Raw genomic sequence first — 19,648 nt, 5'->3', positions numbered from 1 at the left:
AAAAAGCATCCATGGATAAAATAATGCTTAAAAATGTATAAGATACATCCTACACTGATCAAGTACATTACAGTGACCATGAAATAGTGGAAGACCACTTTGCAATTAAGCCATAATAAAGCACAAATTATTGTTCCAGAAATAAAAATTCAAAAGGAAATATTCCATGGTGACTCCCTGTCACCAATGATATTCTTTCTTGACCTTAACCTTCTAAGCTGTCTGCTTAACAGATTAGGCCATGACTATAATATAGCTTCTACAAAACAACAAAGTGTAAAGACATCACATCTTCTCTTTGTCATCATCATCTTCTTTCAGCTGTTCCCATTAGGGGTCACCACAGCGGATCATCTGTTTCCATTTCTTCCTGTCCTCTGCATCTTGCTCTGTCACACCAACCACCTGCATGTCCTCTCTCACCACATCCATAAACCTTATCTTAGGCCTTCCTCTTTTCCTGTTACCTGGTAGCTTCATCCTTAGCATCTTTTCCCCAATATACTCAGCATCCCTCCTCAGCACATGTCCAAACCAATGTAATTGTGCCTCTCTGGCTTTGTCTCCAAACATTCCAACCTGGGCTGACCCTCTAATATACTTATTCCTAATCCTGTCCAACCTCGTCACACCCAGTGCAAATCTTAACATCTTTAATTCTGCCACATCCAGCTCTAATTCCTGCCTTTTTGTCAGTGCCACTGTCTCCAACCCATCTAACATAGCTGGTCTCACTACCATCTTGTAGACCTTCCCTTTCACTCTTACTGGTACTCGTCTGTCAAAAATCGCTCCTTACACTCTTCTCCACCTACTCCATTCTCCACCTACTCCATTCTGCCTGTACTCTCTTCTTCACCTCTCTTCCACACTCACCATTACTCTGAACTATTGATCCCAAGTATTTAAACTCATCCACCTTCGCCACCTCTCCTCCTTGCATCCTCACCATTCCTCTATCCTCTCTCTCATTCACATACATATATTCTGTCTTAGTCCTGCTGACCTTCATTCCTCTTCTCTCAAAAGCATATCTCCATCTCTCCAGAGTCTCCTTCACCTGTTCCCAACTCTCACTACAGATCACAATGTCATCTGCAAATATAGTCCATGGGGACTCCTGTCTGATTAAAATTGTATAGCTCATCAGATGAAGAACTGAAAGCATGACTGCAAGTAATCAAAATGTTTTCAGATAATACAAGACTGTCATTCGGTCTTGATAAAAGTGCAAAAGCACCCTTTAAAGCAGGAAAACTGCAGCAGCAAGAAAACATCAGTTTGGGACAAGAATGTGATATAAAAAGAACTTGAACAAGCAGGAGTGAATAACTATCTGGAATTGAAGGATCAACAATAAAACATGAACAAATGCAAATAAAACTTGGTAAGGAGTATTTTAGAAGACTTAAATTAATCCTAAAAACAGTGTTGACATCTAGGAACAAAATTCAGGCTATAAACCAATTTTTTTCTTCCTGTCCTAACTTACAGTTTTGGAGTGACTGACTGGCCACAAAATATGTTGGATAGATTAGACAGAAACACAAGAAGCATATTTCATGCTCACCAAATGATTTATAAAAATCAGTGCATAACAAGATTATATATTCCCCATTCTGAAGTAGGTATGGCCTTCCTTGAAACTGATTACATGTATAGATCTGCAATCATGGGACTGCACACATATCTGCTGACCACACAAGACCCAAACATAGTGAAAGTTTTGAAAAACAAGGAGAATAAATCTAAGATGACTTCCCTGCTTATTCTAGCAGAAGCATATCAATGTCAAGCAGGAATGGAAATCAAACCAGTAGTAGCTAAAAATCAGGCAGCAACCTAATGTGCCAAAAACAAAACAAAGAATATAAGGTGAACGACCAGATAAGAAGGGAAGAAATTTGGAAAATGCATACATATAGTTGCAAGTAAAGAAAAAAATATAGTTGCAAATATAGAAAACTTCTGAAGAACCTCATATTGATCAGGATCAAAAGCAGGAATGGTTAGGGAGAGGCAAATCAAACCAAAATGGAAGGCGGCCTAATGGTTAAGGTGTTTGCCTTGCAAACACAAGGTACAGGGTTTGAATCTCACAGGGAAAAACTGACAAGGCTTAAAAATGGCTCACAAGGGCAGTTAGCCTAGTACTAACCTATGAACCTATAACCTAAAAGATGAAAGGTTAATATTGGCAGCCCAAGATAATGGGCTGCATACACATTGGTTTAGAAAGTCTATTGAACATGTGGGAGAAACAGACAAATGTAGGTTTTGTAAAACAGAATTGGAAACAGTTGCACATCTTGTTCCTGGTTGTGAAATACTCATGGCAGAAGGATTGTATACTAAAAGGCATAATAATGTGGCAAGACTGTTGTACTGGGGATTTTGCAAACATTATGGTACTGAAGTGGCTGACAAACACTGGAAATATGAGCCACATAGCATCATAGAAAATGATGAAGTCTACATCACATGGGATCGCCCAATACCAACAGTTCAAAAGATAGATACAAGAAAAACAGATACAGTGGGTCATGAAAAGAAGACAAAAGTAGCATTGTGCACTGAAATCGCCACATCCAGTGACTACAGTGTGTTGCATACAGAAAGACACAAAGTTATAAAATATCAAGATTTGCAGGTAGAAATGAGAGCAATGTGGAAAAAAGATACCCAGACAGTACCAACAGTAGTAGGAGCAAAGGGTCATATAAAAAAGAATCTACAATCTTATTTAGATATGTTACCAATACATGTAACTCTGTACAAATTGCAGAAGGAGTCATTACTAGGCAGATTGTGGGTGCTGCAAAGAGCACTTCTGGCTGACTTCTAAGATTGAAACAACACTAATTTCAGGATCTTTAATCATTCTTTGACTTAGGAACGAGGTCAATTCCCATCATTGTATTAGAAACCAAAAAGGTTTGGAGAAATTAAAAAGAGAGAGAGTTGTACTTAAATTAAGGTAGCTGGTTCAAAACAAACCTCTAAGTAAGCATGGTTTAATTATGGAAAGAAATAAAGTTTTATATTGATTACTGATTAATGGAAATGCTGCAGGAAATCTCATGTGGAAGAATATATGATCAATGTGCAGATATTCAAGTAATAATTAAACTCAAGAAAATCACATTTAAGGTGTTATGTGTTTTCAGTGGGATCATGACAGATGACATGCTTGAGTTAGAGGAAGCTGAGAGAGATATGATCTTTACAATAAAGAGGTACATCGTATGGAAATATACAACATGATTAAAAGAGTTTTAGAACCTTATGGACCACACAAAGGGTTGGAAATGAAAATGGCAGCTAAAATTTGAGTAGCAATATTTACCAAGTCATTGTTCACTTTAGTGCACTGTTCAGGGTACTATTGATGACAGATGTTGGTGAGATGTTGGCTCATGAATATGAACACAGAATAAATTTTACAAAATATATAATGGAAAAGCACCAACAGTAGCAATATATATATTTTGAAAAACAGAGGCATCGTTATTTAATATTGAATTTAAAATTAGAATTGGATTTGGGCTGAACTTTCAGTAACAAGTCACAGAGCATATAAAAAAGTAAGGTTTGGTAACAAATCATTTTGTCTAGGGACATCTTCAGAAGGGGATTAGATAAATATATTAGTGGGAATTAAGAGGGTGGGGGGATAAATGGGAATGAGGGATGATTGCGAGGAAATGAGATATGGGTAAAGAGGGCTTTAAGTGGATTTTGTAAGCACAACTGGGTAAGGAATCTCATTTTGGCATGAACTTGCTATTGCAGGTTCTACATCCAAGATGACCTGTAGGTTCTGGTGTGGACATGTAGGCCTTTGAATAGTTGTGTATGGAAGAAATGGGTAATGCTTGCTAACAAGGGTTTAGGGTACTCTTGGTTGTGTCTGTGTCATTTAGTATTGTGTGGTGGCTTGCGGGCTGAATAACTTTGTGATGCTGTAAGTTTCAGAATGGGTGACATAGGCGGGTATTGCCTCTTACCTTTAATGGATAAGCAATCTTGTGATGTAGTAATACTTGTGAATAGCCTTGTGATGTAGTATTTTTTTTGCCTTGTTTTTCTAGACTACCAATTTTGCTTCATAGAATTAGACCTGTTAAAGGGTACCACCTAATATATACTTATTATAGCAGTGTGCAATCTATTACTTAAGAATTTTCTGTTATGAAACTTTAAAAGCGCTCATCTTCATAACCTTGTCCGGTGGTCTTATGGTGCAGATGTTTATACCCACACTCGTTAACACTACACTACTACAATCTAAAATCAGAAATAAAGTCAAATCAGGTCTGTTTTCTCCTTCTCATTCAGTAGTGATAGTACACTAGTGAACAGAGGAGTTTTCCCACAACTATGGTTTCTTGAAGAGAATGAGTGCCTGTTTCACGGGTTGTGAGTTCCCCGCAAAGAATGGTTGTTGGTCATGCATGCATGTGTGCCTCTAATGGCCATGAAGGAGGGTTAAGTTATGGTCTGTCTTAATGTATTTATTTCACTCTGCCCCCTTTCAGTTGTAGTAGCATAACAGATGGCAGATTTGTCTTCCATGCAGTTGGTCATGGGTTTTTTCCTACATCAGGCAAAATAACAGCTGATAATACAGTGCAGCAGGAGAGGTGTGCTACAATTTCAGTGAGCCATTAAGTGAGGCATAAGCCATATATCTAGCATGAACATGCCTCTTGACTGACCAGATTTGCTTCATGTTTAGTGGGTGCTGTAATATCATAATATCATAATAAGATGTCATAACTGCTATTTTGTAAGCCATACTTGCTCTTTTTCTAACTTCTATTTATTTTTGCATTATGTGAAGGTGTTAATGTTTCTGTTTAAGTGCTTTGGTTTTGGAGGCACTGCATTTGATTAATTTTGAGCTATCCATGATTTTACAAAACAGTGGGAGTATGCACTCATCTCCCTTGGAAATGTTCGCACTGATGCTATTTCATTTCCTTTGGCAGTAAAGTACAGTCAGGGAAGTTAGTTGTGTCATAACTCACAGGGCAAACCCTGCTAGTATGGCATAAGCACCTCCTGGCATATCCATGTGGGAGTAATTCCTAAGTACTGAAGGACAGTATCTCATCTGTCTGGTTTGTCTCATGTTTTGGTCTGCTCATTGCAGAATTTGTGTTTTTTGGCTAAATTACTGAGGATTGAAGTTAGTAAATAAAGGCATACATTTGATTTTGTGGGTGGAGGGTTTTGACCATGGGGATGTGTACGTCTGCTGTGGGCCACACACCTTTTCTGAGATTGCTTGATTCATAGACCCTTCCTTGACTGCTTGGTGCAGAGAAGTATGATGCTTCTATTGATGAGCTGATGCATGCTGCTGTAGTGGGGTAGTGATCTGAGAGGTGTTTTGCCTTGATAGGGGATCAGGTTCTTCAACCTCAGTTTTGATATCTTCTGATAGAAATTCCTTGTAACTGCTGATCTTTGTAAAATTAGGTCTGTCAAATGAAAGTCAAATTAACAGAATCAGGAAAGGATCCAGAGACAGGTACACTGTTATTTTAACATATTGACAGAATGAGAGCAAGGCAAGTCGGTATGTGGGTATTGTTTGTTTGTTTTGTCCTGCATACTTCAAATTTTTGGTGTGTAGCATTATATGATGGCTAAAAAGTTATTTTCTTGCTCTGTGTGATGTGGAATCTCAGAGAGGATATATTAAGCATTGTGATTCACTTATTGAGCTCTAGGCCTCCTGGTTCAAGTGTCTCGGTGTGGGGAAACCATGGGAAATTTGCAGTTCAAGTCACGAGGCGCACACTAATAACAGGTGATCACAATGCATGAGCAGTGGACAATTTAAGGTTGTTAAAAAAAAAAGAAAGTCCAGGGTGGGGCTCATATTTTGCTCCACTTTTCATAAAATTGTTGTTATTTGGCAATTACTGGCAAATCATTGAAGTTTGAAGTTAGAATGATGACAGATGTTTGATTTTCAGACTTCCTACCCTTATAGAAATTCATGTTAATGCAACACTAGTTATCTATCACTTTAAGCTTGTAAGAGCAAGATTTATAAAAAATAAATAAATAAAAAGCTTTATTTTGAGCCTCTTTCTCAATTTTATTTATAGATTTATACGTGTTTTGCTCTAGGAGATTGAGAGGTATGGGTGACAAGCACTGTTATTGATATTTGCTGTAAATGGACATTGCTTCTGCCCAGATAGGGCAGAATGGACAGATAATAATGTGTTTGCATTATAGACATAGGGTTAGGGATTTGATTCCCATCTTTGTCAAGGGATCATCGAGGGGGTTGCAGAGCCTGTTGTATGAAGGTGCTGAATTGATAAGTACCACACTTTTGATACTGTTCCTACACAGGTTAAAGGAAAATTCAGGAAGGCTGTCAGAATCCATACAGTGATCCATGAGGGGCTATAGATGAGGTAGAGGGGGGAGGGTCCCGGACTTGGTGGCCTCTCATTCCATGGATTTGTCATCTTTTGCAATATTCTGCTGCACTTCAGAAGTATAGAAGGATTTAATTTCTCATTACCCTGATTGTTGCCCTCCCTTCCATATCCAAGATGTGGGACATTGTCACTTACAGTAGAGCAAATGGTAAATGCAGTACATGTTCTAACAGCTTACTAACAGCTTTAACTAGAAAGTGTTGGTTAAAATATGATGGTTTATAGCATAGGAAATATCTGTCACGGATATCAGAATGTTAACATGGAATTGTGATGGGCTTTTGAGGTGGAACATTTGGGGTACTTGAACTTTTATGACCCCAGATGGGGACAGTTTCTCAAGTTGAGGTTCACTGCAGAGATATGGGTATGTTAGGGAGGTATTTTACTGCCATTTTTTTTAAGCACCCTATGTGTCATTGGGGAGTATTGGTTGGAGTTATATCTATGGTAGAACAGAGCAGACCATTGGAAGTTAACAAGTGCCTACTCTCTAATAGATGAATGGGTAGTTTTGTTAATTTTAATTGGGGTAAAAGTGATTGCATGAGGACATTCTTGTGGGGCTTGTTTGCTGAAATGCTCCCGAGACTGAGGTGACAAGTATTTCAAGTTTTAATTAATTGTCATCTGCAAGGTTTAGGAGAAACATACTCAAGTTGGTAGCTCACTTTATGTTCTGTGTGCTAATTGGTGTCATGTAAATGCATGTGTTCAGTTATTGCTGCTTGTGGCATAAGACCGTCTTTTGCAGCTGTGTTCCTCAGCAGCCTGTGAAAAGATTTGTTCGTGGATACAGTGGTACCAGGCTACTGAGGATAGGGGAGGTAGTGTAACTGTTGTGTGGTTGAACGAGGTAGGCCCTTGGCAGCACCTAATGTTGTCATTAAGAAATTATGGTCTGTGTGTGTATCTTTTGCAGATACAGAGCGCAGAGCCTGAAGGAAGTGGATTTGGAAGGTGACAGATTCTGCTGGTCTGGATGTGCCAGTTGCAGGAGTGGTGCACAATGAGGCTGCAGATGGGCAAGTGCAGAGTGGCATCAGTTGGTGGCCTGAAGGAAGCAGGCTCAAAAGTTGATGGATTCTGCTGGGGTGGCTGTTCTGGTCACTGGAGTTGTGCAGAGTGAGGTTGCAGGTAATCCTACTTTATTAAGTGGTCCCTTAACACATCTGAGTCAGTGCACTTGGGGATAGGTGAAAACGAGATACATCAAGAGCATGATGAAGCAGGTGTGGGGATTGCTTATGGGAGTTTGAGGTTGTCCATAGGTGGGTGGTTTTGCAAAGCGAGGTTGGGTTGGAATTGGGGGCAATGTATTTGGGCTTGAATTTTCCTGTAGTAGGGTTATGTCCTGTGGAAGGCTATGCAGATGGGTTGCTTGGTGGTCAGTGCCACTTTTGAGAAATTAGTACTGTTCTTTATTGGATCAGCAATGAATGGGCAATTAGAAGGAAGTGCATTATATCAATGCCATCTTTAAGGTTATGGAAGGGTTTGACAGAGCAATACAAGGTATGTGCTTGTTTTGGGGGATGTGTGAGGAACAGGCTTTCCTGTTTTAAGCAGAAGTTTGATGGGCTAAGCAAGGCATTGTGTTTATGGGGTTGCTAGTGAATACTGGCCACTGCTAGTGGATGCAGGCCATAGCTTGGTTTTGATTTATCAGTTGAGAAGGTAGCTTGATGTGGGGAGGGGGCCTTGAGGGGAGAAATCTTGGGACAAGGGTGGATTAAGTGAGTGTTAGCTCTGACTAGCATAGTTGCACAGGTGACAGGGTTAGTTGATCTTGATAATTTTTGGGCAGTAGTAGGGAAGGTTTGATAGTGTGAAGATAGACATAATATGGCTATTGACCAGATACGTTTTGTTGCAATGGTTGTTGGGAAATAGAGGCCATTGCAGAGCAGTCTGGGTGGTATTGGCTTTATGGATGTATGGAAGTCATTAAGGAGGGGGGTTAATTTGTCAGCAAATGCTATGCTGGTCATTGGATGCTTACCTTGTAATAGATACTAGGTATAGTGCCTGGTTTACTATTACATTGAACCTTGATAAGGGAAATTTATTTCGGTCATTATGATATTCTTGAGGTGGCAGAATTACTGTGCATTTAGGTAGGATGGCTTGCAGATGATCTTCCTTTGTTTTGGATGGTGTTAGGATATTGGGTTTGGCTGGTGCATTTGGCAGATAATGCCTTGGGAATAGTTACAAAGCTACTGTTGGTAGTAGGATAAGTAACATTATGTTTAAGCCACAGAGGTTATACAAGGGTATAGGTAATATTTCCTCATGGGAGAGGGATTATCGGCTTAATTCAGCTGTTTGGGCAATGGGTTACTTTGGTATCTTGTGATCGGGCTTTGGGAAGTTGATGACAAATATCCAGCTTGGTTTGGAGAGAATGGAGTACACCAAATAATGTTTGGCTTCAACCTTTTAATGTAAGGTGAAGCTTGCTTTGGGAAATTATGTTGGATTTTGGTAGGGAACAGCCTGGTCAGGTTGGTGGGTGGAGAAGAGGGACAGGCTTGCTCCTCTGGTGTTGGATGTTCATTTGGAAAGGAAAGTGAGCTGTTGGAGGCTGCTTGATATACAAATTAAGTAAGCAGAGGTAGGATGCTGCTTATTGGCTGGATGTTTAATTGACACTGCTTATTTGGCTGGATGTGTAATAGAATAAATGGTAAATAAAGTGAGTGGTGGGATGCTGCTTCATAAGTAAAATAAGCGAGTGGAGGTATGGATGCTGCTTACTGGGTCAGGATGAGCAAGGTCATGCTGTCCTGATTATCATTAAATGGATGATTATGCTGTGATCAAATCAGCTACACTATGGTTCAGTTGTAATTGATAAATATTAGTTGACAAAGTTATGTTTATGGAAGTTTAATAAAGGTCATCAGATGTCATTTGGTGTGATGTGTTTATTGAAGGGGACTGGGACAAATGAGAGCTGCGAGTTACTAGATGGCCCAGGACACATGAAAGTAACTGTTTCATAAAACTGCATGCATGGAAATTATTTAGGTTTGTCAAATTACTACCACAGGATTTTATTAAATCTCCTAATAGTTTACCATAATGCATTTACCTCTGAATTGATGGAGAACTATAAAGAGACTTTGGATACAGAAAGGATGGTAGCGTCAAATACTTTGCCTTTTGAAAGTGATATTTTTATAAAGCATGGCATTCTGAAAATGTAGTAGTCCACAATGATTGCTTCCAGGTTATTTACAAAACTAACTAATAGAGGAATACCTTAACACAGCAGGGACACAAACATACAACAGTTTACTGCAGAATACAGTGGACACATCTTCTAAAGCAGTATGAACTACGGTGCCAATATAAAAATGAGAGGTCCAGCCTGCAGCCTACTGAGAACAGATGTCAAAGTGTGTATAAACAAATGATGAGTGATCATGTCATCCACTATGGGTGCAAAGACAAATGAAATAATACTTTTACGACTTGATGATAAGACGTATACTAAGAAAAGAAGAGAGAAGGACAGTTACTCAGAGGCATATCCCAAGAAAGATGGATGACTGCATGTAACTAGGGTCATCAAGATAAAGCCACACAGCACAGCCTCAGGTAGAAGACTGAACCTTATATTACCTCAGCTGATATGAATGTTCTACTGATTTCTAAAAAAATGCAGAATTTCACATAAGAGACACTGCAGATGCCTGAAGAAGGAGAGAACTTCAATTTTGGGGGTTTATTGTATTTGACAGGCCTTTCCAAACCACCAAGACAGAGTCTGCTGGATTTAACATCACGGTAATCCTAAGTAAGGCCATATTGTGCTCAGATGTGTAGTGGAAGATAAAAATATTAATGTAAAGTGAAACAAAACAAGGCCAGTAACCTCATGATGAAGAATGAGGCATTAAATGAGAAAAGACTAAAACATTTTGTTTAGCACTAAAAGCACATCTAACAGTCCAGTGCAGAGCTTTAAAATATGAACTGTTACTGAGTGTTGAAGTATAATCCATGTCTTAATTGCCTCAGCCTTCGGTTACCTACTTGTGAATCAGAGCAAGTTACTTAATAAGATAGTTCTCACATGTCACCCCCACATTCCCCAAAAGAGATGCTTGTCTCTAGTGGTTTTTCTTCATTAACAGATGAATAAAAATAGCCAAATGAATGAATGGATGAATAAAGCAACAGTGTATAACTATAAATAATTACTGATGGACAGTCAATTATTCTTGTATAGAATGCCTCAGAGTTACGCATGGTCATGTGAATAACAGGTGATATACTTTTTTTTCATAACACAGGAGCAAATATGGCATGGACATATGCTTTTGTGCACCACTAAGCATGTATATGTGCACATGTGCACCAGTGTACATGAAAAACAAAGTCTGAGAAGTTGATAATACAATATGCTTTCCAGGTAGTTGCATTTTTATTGTCGATTTTGTGCAATATGTAGCACCAGTAAGGACATAACAGTTATTATTCAGAGTCTAACATGATCTCTTTAAAGGTAGATAACGTGTTTACAAAGGTTCATTGTAAATTGAGCTATGTGAGGATGGCAATTCATGCTGCCAAAATAGTTCTTTTAAGGTGCCAAAGCTACTTTATTGTGTGTGTGTGTGTGTGTGTGTGTGTGTGTGTGTGTGTGTGTGTGTGTGTGTGTGTGTGTGTGTGTGTGTGTAGATGTGTGTGTAATAATGATAATTCTGTATGAATCTTTAGTGTTGGCATCAAAGTCAGCAAGTATTGTAAAATATTTTAGAGTGTTCCATTTGTTTTGCTCAACACAGAATATGTTCATATTTCTCCAAAGTGCCGTGGTGTTTCTTAACAGTGCTCTCTTATTGTAATTTACTCATGGAAGGCAGATATTTCTTGTTGTGCCTACTAAGACATATTAAGCATTTACACTCATTAAGTACATTTATTTTACAGAGGAGATAACTTCATGATTTTTTTCAGAGGCTAATATGAGTATATTTGCCTTGTGGCTCATTTTGTATCGCTAAGTACTGCAGAACTGAATTAGATTTTGTACTTTAATTTCTAGCGGAATGCCTTTCATAGGGACAAAGAGGCCATCTACTATTATAATGCTCTTTTTCATTTCTACCTGACAGTTTTGAGAATGAGAGGTTTTCCTACCAACGGTGACTTCAAACTAATCATCCCCATTCACTTGGTAGATTAGAGGTCAGGTTCATTACTCTCATTTCTTTCCAGATTTGTATTGTATTTTTTTATTTGAATTGGTCAATTCTTTACTTCTTTTGTTAGGAATTCATTTAAACATTTTAGATTATTCTTGTCACTGTTTTGTAAGACTTTCCTCGTCAGTTCATAAGTGTTTCTATGGATACTGAGTGAGTAGTATTCATATTTGTTAGCATTTGTTGTTTAAATGCTTTTTAGATAAGGGCCCAAATCAGAAATGTTCCACCCCACAGTAACAATTTCTAATTCAAACAGAGCTCTTCCATAGTACTATACAATGCAGTGGTGCAGAACTGTAGGAGTCTGTATCTGCTGCCTACTTCAGATGTTAATGAAACATTTTTAGGAGCAGCCTATGCTAAATAGCCATGTGTATCCCTCCCAGAAATGCTTGCGGTAAGGTATTTACATTGCTGAGACATTCAGAGAACAGCTAGGCTGTCTAAGTTACCTTGTCCAGCTATGTTAACAAACACAAATGAAAGCCTGCATTCCCCCATGGCTTCAAATGGAAGAGATACTCAGAGGTAAGTGCCACAACTTAAGCAGACAGGTAGTGCTGGAGAAGATTGTGCACGTGTGCCTATATGTGCGACTGCATGTGTGAGTGCATGCAGATGGATGAGCAACCTCAGGTGTGTGCATGTGTGTTTGATTCTCTGACTGGGTGGTCACAGTATAGGGGGTTAGTTAGGGGATCAGCAGGGCAGGAGTGTGTGTCTGGCTGTAGGTGAACATCTCCACACTCCACATGATCATATCCTGCAGTATTGGGTTATGAGGAATTAATAAACACTAGAGATCCTCTCTTTATATCATGCCTTGAAAGCACTACAAAAGATAAAGGAATGATGCTTTGCAGCATGAAAGAAAAGGCAAGAGGGTCACAAGACAACAGGGATGATGCTTTATATTGTGCTTTAAAGGCACTTTAAAAGATAATAAGTGTGATTGGGGAATGGATCCAAGGCATCATTTTTATACTGTGCTTTAAAGGTGCTTACAAAAATTCAAACAATGTAGCAGCACTCTTTGGCAGAGACTAAGATTTTTGCACACCACTAAATTGCAAGTCCTTACATATTGCTTAAGTCTTTGAAAAAATATATAGTTACAATAAAAGGAGCAAACCCTACACCCTTCACACAGAAAATAGGAGCCTTATCTCTCTATGCTACCTGAAGAGTTAGTGTAAGAAGGTATTTTTACATAAAGAGATGCATGAGATTTTAATGCCTGGCATTAATCACTGATTGTAATGGTCCATGAGTTACGAATGACAGGGAATGTATAACAGGTAGCCGATGGAGCAGCGTAAAAGTCAGGGACAATTGATCAGGATGGAGGCATGTCTGTGTGAGTGGGAGGATGTTTAGTGCAAAGAAATGACACAATGGAGAATTTTAAATCATTACTTGGGCTCACAGAAAAAGTTAACAGAGTAACAGCTCTAGCATCACAATGTACTTTACAAACATATGCTTGGATTTTACTGTATATGTGTTTGTGAAGTGCTACTTGTTTTAAGGATCTGATGAAATGTAGTTTATCTACGTGAAAGCGCTTGTCTTTTTATTAAACTGGAAGTCTTTTTGTTACACTGGAAACTCTAGCCGTGGTGGTCTTTTTGAGTTTATCTTACATTTTCATTTTTTCAAGTTAGACCTTTGGGTTGCATTGGTAGTGTTTTTTATTTACTTTACAAACATTAAAAAATTGAAACTTTAATGTCTGGTCTTTTTGACTTATAGATGCAAGCACCAAAACATGATGATGAAATAGGTATCTTCTGTCTGCTATTAGAAAAATAAGAGTAATGTGTGTGTGCGTGTGTGCGTGCGTGTGTGTGTGTTTGGAAGTGTGCATGTTTGCTGAGGATTAAATTGGTGCCTGTGCCAATATGATACATTGTCTGCTACTCTCAAATACTGCAGTAAAGTGCAGATTTGCACACTCATAGTTACGGATGATTCAGAGATATGCATTTTTAACTGACAATGAGGTCTTTCCTCATTGTGGTTAACATGCCTATGAATCAACATTTTCACACATTTAAGAAACACTGTCTTTGGGCAGCATCTCTTACCAACAGCACTGGAGAACTTTCGGAATCCCAGGGATTATTTGGTATTTCAGTTTGGCATTTATACAGTACATGTTGCTTAATGAGAAAGGTTTGGCTTTGTCTGATGAATATGGGTATTTTAACTGTTATTTTTATACTTTAGTGGTACTAATGTGGTACTATTTGTTATTTTAATGCTTTTGGAGAGGTATGATGTTTAATGGTTAATACTTTTACTATTCTGCTTGATGTGATAACCATGATAACCAATGTTCACTAGCTTTCCTAATTCGTACTGATGAGGGTTTGCTGCTTTTGATGATATGGGCAGAGAGGTGATAAAATAGTGCGTCTCCTAGATCAGTTAGTAAGGGCTCAAAGTTAAAAACAGCTATACAATTGCAGGGCTTCTTAAATGAATAAAAGAGATTTGGGTAGGCCTGTCATCTGTCCCTGTTTTGGAGGAATATACCTATTTTCAGACCTGATTTAAGATGCCCCTATTTTTGAACGTATGTCCCTATTTTCAAACTTGATTTATCCCTACACACAATTTTTGAATGCCCCTAATCACATGTGATTTTTGAAGTTGTCTATTACATGAAAGCACTCTGCATAACTAACATACTAGTGGCAACAATTACTTAAAGAAAGAAGTCAAAATCTCACAACTGTCTTTTTCTGAAGCAAAAATACATGACCTTGTGTTGTATTTTGTAATACAGTTCATGAAAGTCTGCAGATTTTGCACTGCCTCTTTGATGATGTGCTTATATTTTTACAACAGTGTTTTTAAACATGTTTCTGATAGACTTCCATATTCCTACTGGAAATGGGAAGAGTTATGCATTATTTGGTATTCAAATGTTATGCTAGTTAGCTGTTCAGACGTTTTCCCTGGATGTTCCATTTTTTCAAGGACTTTTTTTCAATTTTCAATGTCTGCAGTTTGAAAGGTATAAATTTGGTGCCAAATCAATACAATTTGAACAAGTTGTTGCAACTGGGTAAAGCCATGCATTAGGGAAAAACTGTTTCAGGCATTTCTCCTTTCTTTTCTTCTTTTCTTTGTATCTGCCACTTGATCTTTTTTAATAATCATATGGAGCTGCATATTTTATTTTATGATGTCTTTATACATGTTTATTACAATCAAAACTGTAATTGAATAATGATGCAATTCATTTATTAATGTGCTTTCTTCTTTGCCAACAGGTTCGATTTGTGAATAGCACTTGGGTGTTCGGAAAAGTAATGTGCCATATCAGCCGCTTTGTACAGTACTGCTCTCTGCATGTTTCAACACTGACTTTAACTGCTATAGCAGTGGATAGACATCAGGTACTTAAAATACAGAATATGCAAAGTATGATATAATACAATATGCATACGTAATATGTGCATAGTGCTATATATTCTGCAGAGTGCATATGCAAATCTCGGTAAGTGTGTTTGTATATGTGCATGATACAAGGCACATTATAAAATGTGTATCTTTATCTGTTTCTACATAATACCATATACTATTGTTACAGAATGATGCAGGATGGAAAGCATTAATTTAAAAGCATAATGTTTACCTCAAGCATTTTATTTTTTTGAAACACTGTCTTCAAAGTAACCTATTTACAAAAATATGCAATTGGATATCTCTCATATTCTTGCACCTCACAACCAAAATATTGAGAAATGACTTTAAGAGGATCATTTTTTGTTGCTGTTGTTTATTAAAATACAGGAATGTCACATTCATTTACCCTGTCTTTACTACCACCATTTTGGATGGACAAGGAACCTCTCGATATACACTTATCAAGTCAGGGAGACTAGCTGAAAACAGATATTTCTTCCTTCATCCCTTCATTCAATCCACACATCTCATCACCTGCTTTATCTTGCTTAAAGTTATAAGATGGCTGCATCTTACCTTTTTCCAGGCACTGAAACACAGCCCATTTATTAAACCATTTTGTTCTGGTATTGTACACAGATACACACAATCTCAAGGCATTGTAACCTACCCTCAGACTGAAGAACGAGTAACAATGCTACAGCAAATCTTTTGTGAACAACAAAAAAGAGAAAATAGATCATGTACTGAAGACCCTTGCACAACCTGCACACAAAACTGCGCATGTAAGTTACCCTGCAGTGAAATACACAGGATAACCAAGTACTGTGAGGCAGCACTGCTAATCACCCTGCTGCCCTGCCTATTCATTATTCAAATAACTAAATAAGTAAACATGGGTTCAGTTTAGAAGTCTGAGTTACTGAAATGCTGAGTGAGACCAGAAGATCAAAGACCAACAAGTTGGATGGACTGGAACATTGACACTTCAGAATAACGAATGGTGGCTATATGTGTTTCTGTATTACAATCTAGGAGTAGTGAAATCTTGCAGTTAGACTATTTAATTATCAGGGGAGTGTGGGGGCATGCAGTTTGTTTTCAAATCTTGTGGATTTGATGTTAAAGGCTCTTTTGATTTTACTATCATCTGGATTTGACGTATTCACAGTTAATGACATAAATCTATGGATCTATCTACATATAATCTATCTTTAAAAGTGAAGCAGCTTAAGCATTTCAGTTGAAAATAATACTGAGACAAGAAATATCATTTGGTAATACTGACATATATTCAACGGACCTATACAGGAACATTTTCAAAATGTATGAGGACAATGACATCTTCAGTTTCAGATTCTATGAAAAAAAAGAAAATATATCAAAACGTCTAGATTTGTTTTCTGAGATACATTATCATTATCTGTGGCTTTTTAGAACAGCATTAGAAATGTTTTATGTACAAGAATCATATCATCTTTGCTGCAATGACTGGAAACAGTTGTTATCAGTGTGAAAAAGAATATGCGGTTTCCCAAACACAATACTTTTTGCAGAAGAAATGACACACTGTATAAATCTGATGCAGTACTCTGTTATCTCATTGTCCTGACACGCTGCAATTAGAAAATCAGAACAGATCAAAGTCTATTATCTGCATATCAGTCTCCCTTCCTCTGAAAATACAAACCTCAGAAAGGTACCCCGACTTTTAAATTGTTATGCAGTGAATAAGGTAATGGGTTTTAAAAGCTAAAACACTCATGGGTCAACTTCAGGAAGGTTTGCATGCATTATATTTAAAAAAAGCCTCAAATCATTGTCTGAAATTCAATGCTTAAGCTGACAGAGAAGGGAGATGGCTTTCCCTTATGTCTGGCAAGCAGTAAAGAGAGATAAGAGTATGAGAGAGTAACAAAATGCTTCCCCTGCCAGCTCTGGGGCATAGAAGGAAAAGCCCTGACTCTACAGCAGGTGAACAGAATTGGAGTAGCAACTCAGGTGCTTATAGGAAATTGAAGGCAGGATGGGACTAAGTGGATGCTGAGTCACCTGTTCTAAGAGGAGGGAGGTAGTTCTGGCTCACAACATGAATAACACTGAATGGGACCACTAGGCATTTGCCATAAAGATCTCCCAGCCAACAGAGACTATGCTGCCATAGGGTATTTGCATTATGCAGCCAATAGGAATCTTGCTTGCAGGGACTGAGAGGATCAGGCAAGGTGGGAGGGAATGCTCTTAAGCTGAAAGGGTAGTCCAACCCCAGGACCAGCAAGCTGGCATGCTCCCTACCACCTGAATCATGCTGGAAAATGGAATGCCAATAAGAATAGAGAGTCCTGTATATAACACTGATGAAGAGGGGATCATTTCCACATTATCTACTGACATGTTGGAGGGTAATAAAGTGATGGTCTGACTGAGATGAACAGCAGATAATAATGCAGATTCTAATAAAGAACATCTGGTGATCATTACTGTAGTTGTAGGAATGGTTCAATCTTCAGGAGTGAGGGACTAGGTCATTTTGTGATAATTGAAAAGAGTTGAGTTTTATCTGGATTTTAAGTTGGTAATATATGGGAGCATTGTAAGGCATGTTTAAGCATGTATATTTATTTATTTATTTTGCATTTGTTAAACAGCTAAGTACAGTGGTGAGAGGTCTCTCATCTATATGAAAGGGACATTAGTAGAGAGTTAGATGAATCTAAGGTATGCATGCCTCTTATGGGCTGGATAGTTGTTAGTTTTTATGCAAAAGTTAGTTAGCAGGTGAGTTAGAATCTGAGATATGAAATAAAGATTTAAAGAGAAAATGTTCAGAAGACATAAGCAATAAAAAGGTGAAGAGAATAGATATGTAAGGGTAGTATCTGGTTTCATAAAGTGGCATAGTTGATTAGTAAGGAAAGTGAGTTTGGGGTTAATTTGCCAGTATTTGGAGGTTAGACATTATTTTCAAATCTTTGGCACTGAAAGGTTTTATTCGTATGCTTTTTAGTAATTTTTGTAAATGTCTTGAGTGATGTAGCTGTTTTAATTTCTTAAGGTAACGTCTTCCAATGTTGTAGTGTTGTCTTAGAAAATAGTTAAGTATTGTTGATGATTTGTGTTTGCCTAATCATTAGACTATTGTCAGTACATCTGAAGGACTATAGCAGTTCTCTTAAATGGAGGACAATTTAAGAGGTCCACACTTTTTAAAAAATTATGAGGCTATACTGTTTATTCTTCAGTTTAAAGGTCAATGTGCGTAGTAGAAATAAGGTTCTACCTTGTATTGGTAGCCAGCTTTTTTCTTAATGATGCAGTAGTTTTCCAGGGGGTAGAGGGGAGAGACAAATGAATTCACTGTAATAAGTAGCGTTGTCGCCTCACAGTAAGACGCTGTCCGGTTCGATTCTCAGCTAGAGCGTCTTCTGAATGGAGACATGCGTGAATGGGCGTACCTTCGTTGAAGGTTGTGCATCAGGGCTGGTAACTTGGCACATAAAAATCAACTACCAATCATTAGCAGACTGTAGTTCTGCTGTGGTGACCCCTAACTGGGAAAAGCCGAAAGACACAAACACAAACAAATTGTTTGCAATAGTTGAATATTTTGCTTTGAGTGTAAGATGTGACTGGGAAAACACATTCTAAACTTGGAATTAAAACACTAATAATATTTGATTGTCTTGATTTAATAGATAGCAAATGTGATACTTTACATGCACCTTTTAACTGAGTAAGGACATTACTTACTTGAATATCCACATGCGGTAGACAGATAAGAGGATGTCAATTTTTCTCTATGAAATATGGTATTAGTAGATGTGGTGAGTGAACTATGTAGATGGTTAGGCTGAAGAAATTTTTCTGGTGGTTCCAAACAGCATATAGGTGGACTTCCTTATGTTTAAAGTTAGCTTTTAGTGTATAGCCAATTCCAGAGCATGATGAAATCTTTATAGAGTTGCTTGGAAATTTTATTCTGTGATTCTGATGCCCTTGAGATTAACATGTAATTTGCAAACAAGGTAATATGTAGGGCTTACTTAGATGATGATGTTAGAAATTTTTAGATTACTTGACAAAGAATTAATAAAAAAATGGTAGGTAATATTGGGCCTAGATTAGAGCCTAGTGGCATTCCATAGATAAAGTTTAAGGGGTAGATGAAGGGCTAATACCAGTTTAAATGCTTGTATAATTGCAAGACAATGTCAGTCAAATAAAAGGGTCCCTATTAGAAGAATGAAAGTCCAAAATAGTGAATGCTGTAAACAGCGAAAATGCCAGACATTGATGTGTTTTTTGTGAGATTGTGGTATGGTGAAGATCGAGAAATTTGCCCTTTCCTCACTATATTGCGATCTCAGAGTGGTTATATATAATTAGCGGTGAGTGGGGGGGGGGGGATAAAGGGTTTGATATCTGGCATTTTCGCTGTTTACAGTGTTTGATTATATGAATTTTCAATCAATAATAATAATATAGACCCAAATAAAAGGCATTACCTCACATCTGTGTACCAGTGTCTTTGTGTTTTCAGTT

The 19,648-nt window shown here is 37.9% G+C and overlaps 1 protein-coding gene across 1 annotated transcript in view; it reads left to right on the top strand.

Moving 5' to 3' along the window:
• LOC122789756 (probable G-protein coupled receptor 83) overlaps nucleotides 1–19,648 on the top strand; it is a 534,141-nt gene that overhangs the window by 237,085 nt on the left and 277,408 nt on the right. The window contains exon 2 of the mRNA XM_044057192.1: nucleotides 14,971–15,096. Within this exon, the coding sequence (XP_043913127.1) occupies nucleotides 14,971–15,096 (126 nt within the window). The remainder of the gene's footprint in view (nucleotides 1–14,970; nucleotides 15,097–19,648) is intronic.

Source organism: Protopterus annectens, chromosome 15.part0 (assembly GCF_019279795.1).
Source record: "Protopterus annectens isolate FY-2018-M chromosome 15.part0, PAN1.0, whole genome shotgun sequence".
Classification (NCBI taxonomy): Eukaryota; Metazoa; Chordata; order Ceratodontiformes; family Protopteridae; genus Protopterus; species Protopterus annectens.
The sequence above is the reverse complement of the archived record's forward strand: the minus strand, read 5'-3'. Positions and strand labels throughout refer to the sequence as shown.